The 13,569-nt window shown below is 35.7% G+C and overlaps 1 protein-coding gene across 3 annotated transcripts in view; it reads left to right on the top strand.

The window, feature by feature from the left end:
* The window catches only part of EPS15 (epidermal growth factor receptor pathway substrate 15), a 143,996-nt gene extending 130,871 nt beyond the window's left edge, over positions 1-13,125 (top strand). Inside the window, exons 22-25 of one of the 3 annotated variants that reach the window (XM_082688402.1) lie at positions 3,315-3,391; positions 4,732-4,894; positions 8,690-8,883; positions 10,945-13,125. In XM_082688402.1, coding sequence (XP_082544528.1) covers positions 3,315-3,391; positions 4,732-4,894; positions 8,690-8,883; positions 10,945-11,091 — 581 coding nt within the window. In that variant the 3' untranslated portion in view covers positions 11,092-13,125. The remainder of the gene's footprint in view (positions 1-3,314; positions 3,392-4,731; positions 4,895-8,689; positions 8,884-10,944) is intronic. The other 2 variants (XM_082688404.1, XM_082688403.1) reach the window with 2 other exon arrangements.
* Positions 13,126-13,569: the final 444 nt, after the last annotated feature.

Genomic DNA, 13,569 nt, shown 5'->3' with positions numbered 1-13,569 from the left:
CAGGCAGTGACTCTGGCTAAGCATGCAGATATTTATATGTTTTATTATTCTTAGCCGCTGCCTTCTTTCATGTTTCTTCTCTAATTTTCTCTATTTCCACAAACCGTAGGCCATGATTGTCTCTTCAAGGCCACTTATTTTTTTCCTGGAAAAATATGTGTGCATGAGCATGTGTGTATTTGTTTATTTGTGTATAGTGTGTATATTTCTTTCTCTTCTCTCACCTCCTTTCTGTCCACAAGAAAGTAAAACCCTTTTTGGTAAGTCTTCTTGGCCTCTTTCATGTAAACCTAGCTGTTGCTTTTCCTTTACTCTCTTTGAACTTTAATACTTACTGTATAGCAGTTGTATACATATGTATCACTGAGGTAAGCTATGAGTTCCTTGAAGGTAGGTGTTGTGTCTTACTCTCCTCTAATTCCCTAGTACCTAGCGTTGATGTTTAGTAAATGTGAGTGGATGAGTGGGTCAGTGGGTGAGTGAGTGAATGGGAGTGAATGGGAGACCAGCTTGAGAAAATGGATTCTTTGTTAATGACCAGTGCCTCAGATTATTGATGAGTATCTTTTAAAGGTTTTCTATGAGTTTGAACTTGATTATCTGATGGCTTATGAATAGGTCATGGAGGAAAAAAACTTTCTTCCTTTTCCCAGGATTTTCTGGTTGGATACTTGTTCTTGGCTATTATCTGTGAGCCTTAAAACTGGTTTCCCTTATTTCTTGTTGGTCATCTGGTTATTGCTAAGAAGTATTATGATATCTGTTTGGAAGATCCTTAATAAACAGACAGCATATGTCCACCTTTTCTCTCAATATTTTCAAAGAATATGAGCATATCCTATTTACCAGACCATTTTTTGTCCTTTGAAGATACAGTAGTGAACAAAGCAAAGTTCTTGTCTTTATAGGGTTTATATGGGAAAGATAAGCAGTAAACAAATATGTAATATGTCAAGTACTGGTGAAGGCTATGAATTAAATCAGGTTAAGGGGATAAACAGTAATATGCCTAAAATGTGGCTTTAAAGGAAAAAAATACCAGGAAAAAAGCTGTTAAAGAGGCATGCTAAAAAATTAATTAGGGTTATTTCTGACAGTGAAATTATAGATTTTTAAAATTATGCTTTTATCTAATTTTCTGAAGTCTTCATTGCCTTTATTCTTGGGGAGGAGAGGGTGCCATTGAGATCACATTTGCTTTAAAACCTTATTCTGATGGTGCATAGTCCCTTGTGATCAAAAGGAAGAAAGCCATCTACTGATTCCTCTGAATATTTCTGGAAATCCTCAGCACATGGTCTGGAAAAGTTCATACTCTGTGAGTCCTTCCAGTCTCTGGACAGGCCTCTACTTTGTATCAGTATGGTCAATATCTGAGGAGGTTGTTGCCAAAGTCTTAATTCCCCAATTTGGGCAAAAGTGCTTTGTAATTTATTCAGGACACATTTCCCAGTGTTTATACTGGTGCTGAATAAGTCATTTATTCTAATGAAGAAAGTGTAGAAAAACTCCAGTAAAAGTACAAGTAGCATATTCTTTGTATATAAATGTCATGTATTTCATTAATGTTTTTCATAGTGTATACTTCACAGCATTTCAGTCAAACTTGACCTAACTTAACACTGTTGCCATGAGTGTTACGACTTACTGTGAGAGCGGTGGCAGAGAAAAAGCATGAAGCAGAATTTTTAGTTCCTCCTGTGAAAGGAGCAAACTTCTCTTCCCTCAGCACCTTTCTACCAGTCAGGAGAGCATCTGTACCCTGGCTGGGCCTCAGCACAGAGCAGGAGAAAGGAAGGAAAGCCTGAAACAACACCCATGACTAGGCTGTGGGACTTAGATATGTAGTTATAAAAAAGCATCTTTTATGGCTAAAGCTGTAGAATTTCCTGTAACTCTGGACTTGTCAACATCCTCTTCAGGCTCAGAGTTGTTGGGCTGTCTCTAAAGGACTAATTTGCATTATGTTTCTTCGTAGCCTCTTTCCCTGCTTCCTCCACCTCATGACTGTCTTAGTGACAGAGCAAGCAAAACTAATATATACCTTCTTGCCCCTCTTCAGTTTTTGTCCATGGTATACTGATTTTTAGGTAAAGGCACTCTTTACATATTTAAATGGGTATATGGGCACACTTTTGTTTTAAAACTGGTTTGATGTAAAGATGAAGATTTGAAGAACAAGGAAAAATTTTCAGTTCCTCTTTGTTCTTTCTGACCCTATCTCTTGCAGTTCTCTTTCCCTTTCTTCCTTTGCTTCTATTTTCCTATATCAAGTAACAATTCCTGTAAACATTTTTTGTTTATTGGTAGCCTTTATGCCTGAATAGGTGAAACCTATCTCAAAGTAGATCCCTTCATTCCAGCCAAAAATGTTAATCCATTTGGTAAGTGCAGCGTGATAGAAGAGATAACTTCTTTTGTCCGGAGCAGGTTAAAAAATTACTTTTGCAACTACTGTTCCTTCTGCCTGGAATATCTTTATCTTCCCCACCTGGATCTGTTCCTTATTTAAAAGACCTAGCTCAAATGGAGTAGTTTCTTTGATACTTTTTCTGATTCTCCCTGTTAGTGAGTCCTACATACTACAGAGTTTTCATACCTTTCTAATAGCACATTTAAGATTGTTTTATTATTGTTTTTTAAGATGTCTCTCATTAGAGTCTGAAATTTGGGGTGTGGGATTTGTATTTTCTTATTTTCTCAGCTCTGATATTCAAGAAATGTTTTTGACTGTTCTTCTTGGATAAGCCTTACTCAGTGTTTTTAAGGACTGCACAATCTAATGGTGGTGATATAGCAATCATAGATAACCATAGTACAAACTAGAATGCAGTTACTGCCACAAAGAAGAAAGAAATCACTTCTTGCTTTGGGAATTAGAGGTTTTCCCAGGCTTTGTGGATGAAGTGGAATTTAAAATGCACCCTGAAGGATAAGTGTGAAATGTGGAGTTAATGGAATCTACCTTTTCTTACTTCCTGATGACTTTATTAGAAATAGTTTTAGTGCAGAGGAATAATATTATTTGACATATATTCCAAAGCCTTAAACCAAGAGTTAATTTTCTCATTTTTATCTGAAATAATTCATCATTTGATTTATACAAAAGAACGTAAAAGAACGTATTGTGTATGTGTCGCAGGTGGCTAAGTATCAATTTGTTCATGGGTCTTCATGGATTTAAGTCATAAATTCAGGAACTGATATTTAGGATTAGATCTTTTTCATTGTCTGAATGTTACCAACCAAAAAAGGACATGAAATTTTGATGTATTTCTGTCCTATGTTGCATGGATTTTCTTTATTCATTTTAGCCACAGATCCCTTTGCTTCTGTTTTTGGAAGTGAATCATTTGAAGATGGATTCGCTGACTTCAGCACATTGTCAAAGGTAACCTGCAGTGATTAGTGGGAGGATGAAATATTCTATGTTTCCACCAGTGGAGCAACCCTTCCTCCCAATTATATAACCCTTTCACAGACTTCTCAATTTGATGTCATTGTTGATTTCAGATAGAAATGATAGAAAAGATGTAATTAAAGTAGATATATTTCTATACATAAAGACTATGGTGATGGTACAAGTCATTATAATTTTCTACTGTCAGGTCAGCTCACCAGCTTCATATTAAGAGTCTTCTGCCTTTTTAAACATATTTCTTCCAGTTGAACTAATTTATCCTCTGTTGACTATCTGGGTCAGTAGATGTAAAATATGGGCATTCATGCCATCTTCTCTGCATTGATTACTTCATTTTATGTTCTGAGGCTGTTAGGGTTAGTGTTAAGATTATTAATACACATAGTCAAGCTCTATATGCCTGCTATCTAATTTCCACTGTAGCTGTAGGATTGATATAGGCCAAAAGAGTAAAAGTAGAGTATATGTGAAATTATCTATGTCATCTGTTCTCAGCTGGATGCTATTTCCCCCTCCACCTTTACCCTCCGTTATTTGGCATTGTCTAAAGACATTTTTGGTTGTCACAACTGGGAAGGGGGGCTATTCATATCTAGTAGATGGAGACCGGGAATGCTGTTAAACATCCTACAGCACAGTATCCAGCTCCAACAACACAGAATTATGTCCAGCCCACAAAGTAACTAGTGCTGTAGAGAAACACTGGCCTAAGATCTAGAATCATGATTTCTGATTCACTATAGAAAAGTGTCATTATTAGAAAGGCAGAGTCTTCAGACCCACGGTAAGACTTGTTATTCCATGGGATTAATTTGCTTTTAAAAATTAACTTTTTTTCACGTTGTCTTCAATATTTTCAAGACTTCATTTTCTTTGTCATTAGTATTAAATCTTTCCTATATTTAAGTGAATTGAGAAGAGTGGAATCGGTATTTTTTTTTCTTTGAATATCATATGGATCAGATATTCATTTGAAGGAAAACATATAGTCCCTTTAAAATGGACCTTAGGTGGTTTTGTATTGCCTAAAGCTTGAAAAACTTTTAATCCAGAGTTGACTTGTTTTGGTATGGTCTGTTGCTTTTAATAAGTAGTGATGTTATTATAATCACTACTCATATGGAACAGTTTTTAAAAAAATTTCTCCCTTTTGGCCCCAAATACAAAGGTTAACATGTCAGTGCTCTCAGAATTGAAATAAATAAAGCTGCATAATACTGAAGATCATTGTTCTAAATGTTACACAACCATACATACTTTGGTTGGTATAATTTATATAACTATGTATACACATTTTTTTTCAAACAAAGGTCAACAACGAAGATCCTTTTAGTTCAGCCACATCGAGCTCTGTCAACAATGTGGTCATTAAAAAAAATGTGCTTGAGGACACATCGGTCAGAAGTGAAGATGTACCCCCAGCACTGCCCCCAAAGATTGGAACTCCAACAAGACCCTGCCCACCACCACCTGGTATGAGAGTTGGTATCTATCCTAAATCAACTGAGATGCTTTTTCTCTTTCTGAAGAATACTGGTATGAGCCTTACCGACTTAAATAAAGGGCTTTGAACAAAACAAGCCAACAAACATGGCAGAAGCCTGCTATGGTCATCTGTTCTGACAGTACAGAATAATAGACATGAGTCTAAAAGACCAGCATGTGTAACGTGAACCACTTTTCTGGCAAGAGCTCATTTCTTCTTAAATCATTTTGGAGAGGCAGTAAATGGAAAGAGGACAGTATCAGTGAAATGGCTTGCCTTCTGGAGACTCATTGATTACCATGTACACACAGTTTCCTTCACTTTGTTGCTTTAATTAAGTTAATTGCTGTAAGAAAAGATTAATTTGAAGTCCCATTCTTTTCCTGACTGAGGTGAAGTGTTCCTTAAATCCTTCAATGTGAAAATATGTGGCCTTTTTGGTATCCAGAATTCAGCAACATAGCAATTTAAAAGAAAGTATTTTTCTTGAAGGAAAATAATATTTTACTTCACTTAATAAGAGACTCCTTTATTTTATAAAAGTCTTTTTTTTTTTTGGTCTAGGAACAATTTTTTTTTTTCTTCCTAAAGATTATTTCCTTATTTATTTGACAGAGAGAGAGAGATATCACAAGTAGGTAGAGAGAGAAGGGGAAGCAGGCTCCCAGCTGAGCAGAGAGCCCAATGCAGGGCTCGATCTCAGGACCCTGAGATCATGACCTGAGCTGAAGGCAGAGGCTTAACCCACTGAGCCACCCAGGTGCCTCTGGTCTAGGAACAAATTCTTAATGTTTTTAGTGTTTTGCTTTTAACAAAGGTATTAAAGTTCATGAGAAGTGGCTAACAAGGCAATTCCCTGAGTAGAGATAGTGCTGCTAGGCTGTTACATGAGAAGATACATCTGGTACATGGTTATTTTAATAATAATCTGTCATTCCTGGTTAATTGTTAGGCACAGTAGTTATGGACTTTTATGCTTGCCTTTCATAATAACCTCCCTGTGGTATTTCTTGGCCAGATAATTTTTCTCTTTTTTTACATAAAGTATACAATTTTTAATACTCAATTATCTTTTGAAAAATCAGGTAAACAAATTAAGTGACTTCTATCTTTTAAGGAAAAGTAGCCTATATCATATATTGCTGGAAGCTAAGGTTGTCAGAATATATTAAAAAAACAAATGAGCCAACAATCAATCCAACTAAAAATGGGCAGAAGATACGAATGGACTTTTCTCAAAAAACATATATGCTGAGTGAAATAAGTCAAACAGAGAAAGTTAATTATCACATGGTTTCACATACTTGTGGATCATAAGGAAAAACATGGAGGGCACTGGGAGATGGAGTGGAGAAGTGAGTTGAGGGAGATCAGAGGGAGAGACAAACCATGAGAGACTGTGGACTCTGAGAAACAAACTGAGAGTTTTGGAAGGGAGGGGTGAGCCTGGCAGTAGGTACTATGGAGGGCACATATTGCATGGAGCACTGGGTATGGTGCATAAACAATGAATGCTGGAACACTGAAAAGAAATAAAATAAATTGGAGGGAAAAAAGCATACAAATGAACAACAGACACATGAAAAGATATTCAATGTTACTTATCATCGGGGAAATGCAAATCAAAACTACAATGAAATCATACCTCACACCTGTCAGAATGGCTGAAATTAAAAACACAAGAAAAAACAAGTGTTGGTGAGGTTATAGGGTAAAAGGAACCCTCATACACTGGTGGTGAGAATGCAGACTCATTGGCCACACTGGTGTGGCCAGTCTGGAAAACGGTATGGAGTTTCCTCAGAAATTTAAAAATAGAACTATCCTAGGATCCAGCAATCTCATTACTGGGTTACCCAAAGAATACAAAAACATTAATTCAAAGAGGTACATGTACCCGATGTTTATAGCAGCATTATTTACAATAGCCAAATTGTGAAAGCAACCCAGGTAAGTGTCCATCAGTTGATGAATGGGGAAAGATGAATGGGGTGTGTGGCAATGGGGGTGTGTGTGCACAGAATGGAATATTACTCAGCCTTAAAAAAGAGTGAGATCTTGCCATTTACAATAACATGGTTGGATCTAGAGAGTATAGGCTAAGTGAAATAAGTCAGAGAAAGATGAATACTATATGATTCCACTCATGTGGAAATTAAGAAACAAAACAAATGGATAAAGAAAGAAAGAGACAAATCAAACCAAAAAACAGATCTTTATCTATAGAAAATAAACTGGTGGCTACCAGAAGGGAAGTGAGTGGGGGATGGGTGAAATAGATGAACGGTATTAAGAGTTACACTTACGTGTTGAGCACTGAGTAATGTACAGAATTGTTGAATCACTATATCATACATCTGGAACTAATATAACATATATGTTAATTATACTAGCATTAATTCTTAAAAAAATGAGTCAGTTTGCTCATTTAAGTTCTATACCTGTGTATGACAATAGCAGAACTTATTTTATAATCCTAAGTAAAATGCATTGACTAAATCTAAGAATCTTCATCAAAGTGAGTATATATAACTATAGAAGTATTAAGGAAAAAAAGATGATTTGTCGGAGAAAGCACTGGACTGGGAGCTTAAAGATGTGGGTGCTAATTCTGGATGTTCTCAGACTAGCTCTGTGATCTTGAGTGTGTAATTTAATATGTCTGGGCCTCGGCTATCTGAGCTGTTAGATGGTGGCAGTAACTCTTAATTTCGCCTACCTTCCCAGGAATGTTGGAAAAATCCAATGAGATACGAGATATAAACTTTTTTTTTAAAGATTTTATTTATTTATTTGACAGAGAGCACAAGTAGGCAGAGCAGTAGACAGAGGGAGAGGGAGAAGCAGGCTCCCTGCTGAGCAGGGAACTTGATGTGGGGCTCAATCCCAGGACCTGGGATCATGACCTGAGTCAAAGGCAGCTGCTTAACCTACTGAGCCACCCAGGTGGCCAGAGATTTGAACATCTTTTATAAGCTGCTACACTCACAGAAAGACTGTTAACGATTGCTATTACCAGTTTAACACATTTTAGGAAAAATGTGTATTTGAAAATATATTAACACCTATATTAATCATTTCCTCTTGAGAAGTACTAAGTTTAAGACTTTAAATTTGGAGAATTTGTTTGAAAATGGTGATGAGTTCAGCAACGATACACTGTTGTTTGGTCAAAGATGAGTTTATCCACAGCCACAAAGATTTAGGCCCCAGACTTCAAAACATTCTCTTTATTCTTGAATTTGAAATATTGTAGATGGCAAAAAGTAGGTGAGGCTTTCCAAGGTAATTCTTAATTGTGTTCCCAGGTATTATATACAGATCTAGAGAAAAAAAATCAGAAGAATATGGTCATTTTTCAAAGGTCATTTGCCCTTACTGCCACTAGTGGACAGCTGTATCAGGCTGAGGTTACAACAGCAGAGGCCATTTTTGTCATCCTCATCCTGTTTGATCCTCTCCTTTCTCTCTCTTTGGGAACACACTGCTTTGGGGACGATAAGGTTTACAGTCTGGGCAAAAAGATGATTCCTGGCCCATTCCCTTCCCCTTTCCCCCCATTTAGGTACATAGAACTGGAATGTATTTGAAAGGTTGTGTGTGAAAAATTTGAGGACAGACTATGGGTGTGTAGTCATTTAAGACCATACTAAGAGTGTATATTTTAGGCACTTCCCTCCATTCCTCCACCCCCCAGTTCTTTAATGCTCTCTCTGATCATCATCTTGTATGTTTGTTTGCCGTATTTGCTGGTTGAGTTAATTGTAATGATTTTGATCCAGGGAAAAGACCCATCAACAAATTGGATTCTTCTGATCCTTTTAAACTGAATGATCCATTTCAGCCTTTCCCAGACAATGATAGCCCCAGAGAAAAAGATCCTGATATGTTTTGTGATTCATTCACTTCTACTACTACTACCACTACCACTACCAATAAAGAGGCTGACCCAAGCAATTTTGCTAACTTCAGTGCTGTAAGTACTGTGAATGGGCTGTTTGGGGGAAATCTCTTTCCATTTACAGTTTAAAGAGTTTTCAGTGATTACTTGGAGTCTGCCACATTTGCATCATTTCAGCTAAATTTACCAACTTACTAAAAATAATCTGTATTCCTCCCCCAAACAAAATTCCTGTTTGATTCGCTTTTGATGGTCCTAACATTGTTCCATTGCACAAATAATTTTAGTAGTCTTAGTCCTTGTGGTATATACCAGTGGTTTTTGCAAACCCTTCTCTTAGTCTTGGTAAACAGTATAAATAAAATTTGCAAATTGTTTTGGATGATGGTCCATTAGAGGGTCATTTGCTGTCTGCCCACTGGAGGAATAATGGCAATAATGAGTTTGTGTATTTGTAATTGTGTATGTGTGTCTGTGTATAGTTTTGATGGCTTCTGGAGACCTGTCAGCAACTATTACATGGGGAGATAAAGCCAGGGATTCTTTGACTAGAAAGTGAAACTCTGGTTTTCATATGGTAGCGTTTTAAAAATGTAAATGTTGATTTCATGAAGTAAATACAGTTGTCAAGAGCTAAACAGTCTTTAATTATTTGGACAGTTCTAAATCACTAGCCTTCCATATTTACTCTGCATTCTCCCAGAGCTGACTAAAATAGGCACACCGGTAAAAACAATGGAAAGATGCTGTGATGACACATAGATAGGGCCAAAAGAGCACAGAAATGGAGCAACCAGCTATGGATGTGGCACTCTGGAACGACATAATGCAACGATATATATTCTATCATTATTTAGATAAAAAATGAAGTTATTTATTTATTGCTTTAATTTTTTTTCTAACATTTGAGTCTGTACTCAAATAAGTTCCATTCTTATGAATATGACAAAGCAGAATAGGAATCAGTATTTTGAATGTGGGAAAATGGAGTGTCAGAATTATACTGACTTAACTTTTGTTAGCTAGAGTTTGAGTTATTTCAAGCGAGAATCCAAAATTGCTTCCTTTGGGTGATTATAATCCTCTTAATATAAAATAACCTTCTGGCTATGGCACTTAATATCTTAAATATGATTTTAGCAAGTCAAAATCTCATTGGCATAAGTCTTGAACTATAGCAGAGGCATTTTGCTTATTTCATACTTCAGAATTTCAGCATGGTATAACATAAAGCAACTCATAATAAAAATGCCTGCCTGCTTGCCTTCCTTATGAAAGTTTTATTAAGTATTGTAAGTTTTAAAGTCCCTCTAATTCACCAGGGGAAAAACTACCATTTTCAAAAAGCTTGACAGTTTTTAAAATTTCATCCCATTGTGGTATTTCTTGGTATGACAGGATTTCAAACCAAGTAGAAATTTTTTATTTAGTATCTCTCAACATTGCTGTTTTATGTAGACAAAAATATTTCCCTGACCTAATGTTAAGGTTTAAGTTTTTATTAGCATTAAGTGTATGGTTTTATTTAGATCAAGTCAAAAACTTCTCAGTGCCTGCAGAAACCTTTACAATGCATTAAAAAAATAATTTGATCCACATCTTGTTTATTATACCCAGTACTACTTGTTTTATGTTTAGCAAAATCAGCGTATTCTTTGCTACATAATTTTTCTGTACCTGAGAGCAAAGATAAGGTAGGAAATCACCGGTGGGATTAAGTTGAAATGATTGATCATGTGAGGATGCTCCTGAAGTTGAAGTAATAGATGTTTTGCATTAGATTAAAAGGCTAGCCCTCAAAAAAAAAAAAAAAAAAAAAAAAAAGGCTAGCCCTCCCATTTGTAAATATCCTAATTCACCTTAAGTATTTCTGCTTTTTAAAAGTGGTTTAATGTTTAGTTTTATAAACGTTGTATCGGTAGACTGCAATAATTTTTCAAATTAGACCACATTTAATAACTGATGAAACTGTGGTTTCAGGGAAAAAAAGAAATTAACAAGTAATGAATAAGGCTATTCCCAAAGTCCTATAGGTGAAACAAGTAGTGAATGTTCTTTGTAATGACTGTTTTCCTTCTTTTCTTTTTGTTTTACTCATTAACTTACTTATTTGTTCATCCGTCTTTTAAATAACAGTATCCCTCTGAAGAAGATATGATTGAATGGGCCAAGAGGGAAAGTGAGAGAGAGGAAGAGCAGAGGCTTGCCCGACTAAATCAGCAAGAGCAGGAAGACTTAGAACTGGCTATTGCACTCAGCAAGTCGGAGATATCAGAAGCATGAAGAATTCTCCTGTCCTTTGTCAACCATACAATATTCTTCTTCCTAAATACTGAAGCTCTTTACAGTGTCTTATCAAAACTACCTATGAGCATGGGAATACAAAAGGTTTGAGATTCCTGTAAATGTGACAAAAGTTTGTTTTTGGTTTTTTTGTTTGTTTCTTACTCCATTTCAGATTTGTCTTCCTGCCCTCCCCCCAACCCTGGCCCCTATAAAAGCAGTAACCCAGTCAGACAACTTCACCTAGGCTCCTGTTCTGATGTGCATTTACTGTGAGCTTTTGCCTGCCTATGCTACTTTTACTTGTAAAGCTAGAGAACCCAAGCTTCTGCCTTCTGGAATATAGAGAAATAGTTCATCCCTGTGCTACCTGTGTTCTGTAGTTAATCTGATGATAGCCGGTGGGTTTCTTAAAGTTTGCAGTATTCTTTGATTCGAATGGTCAAGGGAGGGGAAGGGAAAGAACATCCTATTTCTTTTATGATAGTGCAAATTGGCTAGTTTAAAGCCTATGTTTGTATTTCCTTATAGTTAAAATACTGTTCAGTTTTATTATAGATAAGAAAAAATGCTTTGCATAAATTGACTCCATTGTTGAAGGGATGCTTTAAGTTTGATCCATTATAGTTTCAGAATCAATCTTTTCCTAAATAAAAATGTTAAAGCCTCATGTGTGAAATATATTTTTAAAAAAATTTCTGTGGATTTAAAGAATTTTAGATGAACAGCTGTCCATAATTTTGAGTGCTAGACAGTGGAGAATATGTATCACTTAAGATATACCTAGCAGTGTAAGGTAAGCAAAAATCTAACATGGCAGCCATTCTGCCATTGCTATCGCACTGTCCCCTTTAGTTCATGGTAGGTTTATTTTTGTACTTTGCAGAAGAAATTTTAGCATGTGAGAACTGGAAGGTACTTTAAACTTTTGTATATATATATTTTTGTTTTCTTTAATGAAGGCTCACTTACTTGAAATGTAAAAACTTTCACTGAACACAAATGGGAAAAGTGACATGTATTAAATCATATTAATTGCTTTTTGTCCATCTTTGTGGTTAAAATAGTTTATTCTCTTCCTGGTTTTTGCCTAGAAAATTGGTGGGCTAACAAGAAAATCTTGTTGTTGTTGTTGTTGTTGTTGTTGTTTAATTGAGAGAGAAGAGACCTATCAAATTGTCAAAGTTCTTCATGTGTTAAAAGCCTGTCTCCTGTGAAACTGAGCTAGCAGGCAAGCTGAATTTGAAATAGACTGTGATGTAGGCTATAAACTGTGGAATAACCTTAGTTTTCTTTTAACATCAGTTACTGACTTAGGTAATGTATTAAATACCAAGATAAAGAAAAATGCACCTACAAACTAATTAAAAGTCTTTGTGGTCACCAGGTCAAGATGGTATTGATCTGCATTAATCAGAGTAACTTACTGCCTAGCCTGTGAATAAATTCCAAAATAGCCAATTCATTTAATCTTGAAATGGTGCTTTTTTTCTCTCTCCACACACAGTTGGACTGCTGCAGTTTAAAGCAAACTTAACATCATGTTCTTGCACAGCTAACTTTTTTCTACTTTTATAAATTGAAACATTTCAGCATAAAAGTCATACATATGAAGCAAGGGCTGAATCATAATCATAAGGCTTTAATTTTGATAAACTAATCCAATGGCCTACAGATAGACTGCTAAAAGTTGATTGAGAAAGTAGTATTGGGAGCTGTGATAGGTAGTCATTTTGGGTTTTTTTTTTTCCCTTCCCCTTACACTTCAGGATAAAGGTAAGTTGACTTGAATAGACTTCTTTTGCACTGGGAAAATGAACAGATGTTTGAAATGCTTTTAAAAAAATTTTTTTAATTAAAAACCACTCTGGAAAATATTAAATATCTGTAACTTATAAACACCCACCTTCATTGTAATAAGTATACCCTAATCTTAATGTATGTTTAACTGGATTACACAGATTCTTATCTTTTGTTAAAATATGTATACTCAGTGGACCAATATAATATTAAAGTATGTATATATTATATAAATCTCTCTCTCCATGCTCACTTGTGTAGGATGAGTGTTTTAGAGTCCTTTGTGATTACATTTTACTTTGTTGACTCTGGCTGTAGAGCCTATGCTTTCAAAGGACAGACAAGTATTCCTGAGAGCTCAGTGGCACTCCTCACAAACTTTTAATCACCTTCTACATACTTGTTCAAGTTTTGTTGGGCTCTCTTTATAGAATTTTCTGTTTCAAACTTCTAAATTATAGCCTGTAATTATGAGAACAATAAACTTTAAGTAATAATAAAGCATACTATCCATACATTCTATTTGAAATGGAGTTTTGCAGTTCTCTGTTGTGTCCATGCTGTGTCCAGGAAGAGGTAGGTACACTGTCAGCACAGATTAATATGCGTAAACACCTTGAGGCAGTGCCTGGTGTAGAATACTCAATAAATGTTAACTATTATTTTTAGTTACCATGT

This window comes from Mustela nivalis, assembly GCF_964662115.1.
Source record: "Mustela nivalis genome assembly, chromosome: 10".
Lineage (NCBI taxonomy): Eukaryota > Metazoa > Chordata > Mammalia > Carnivora > Mustelidae > Mustela > Mustela nivalis.
This window is presented reverse-complemented; position numbering and strand designations above follow the sequence as displayed.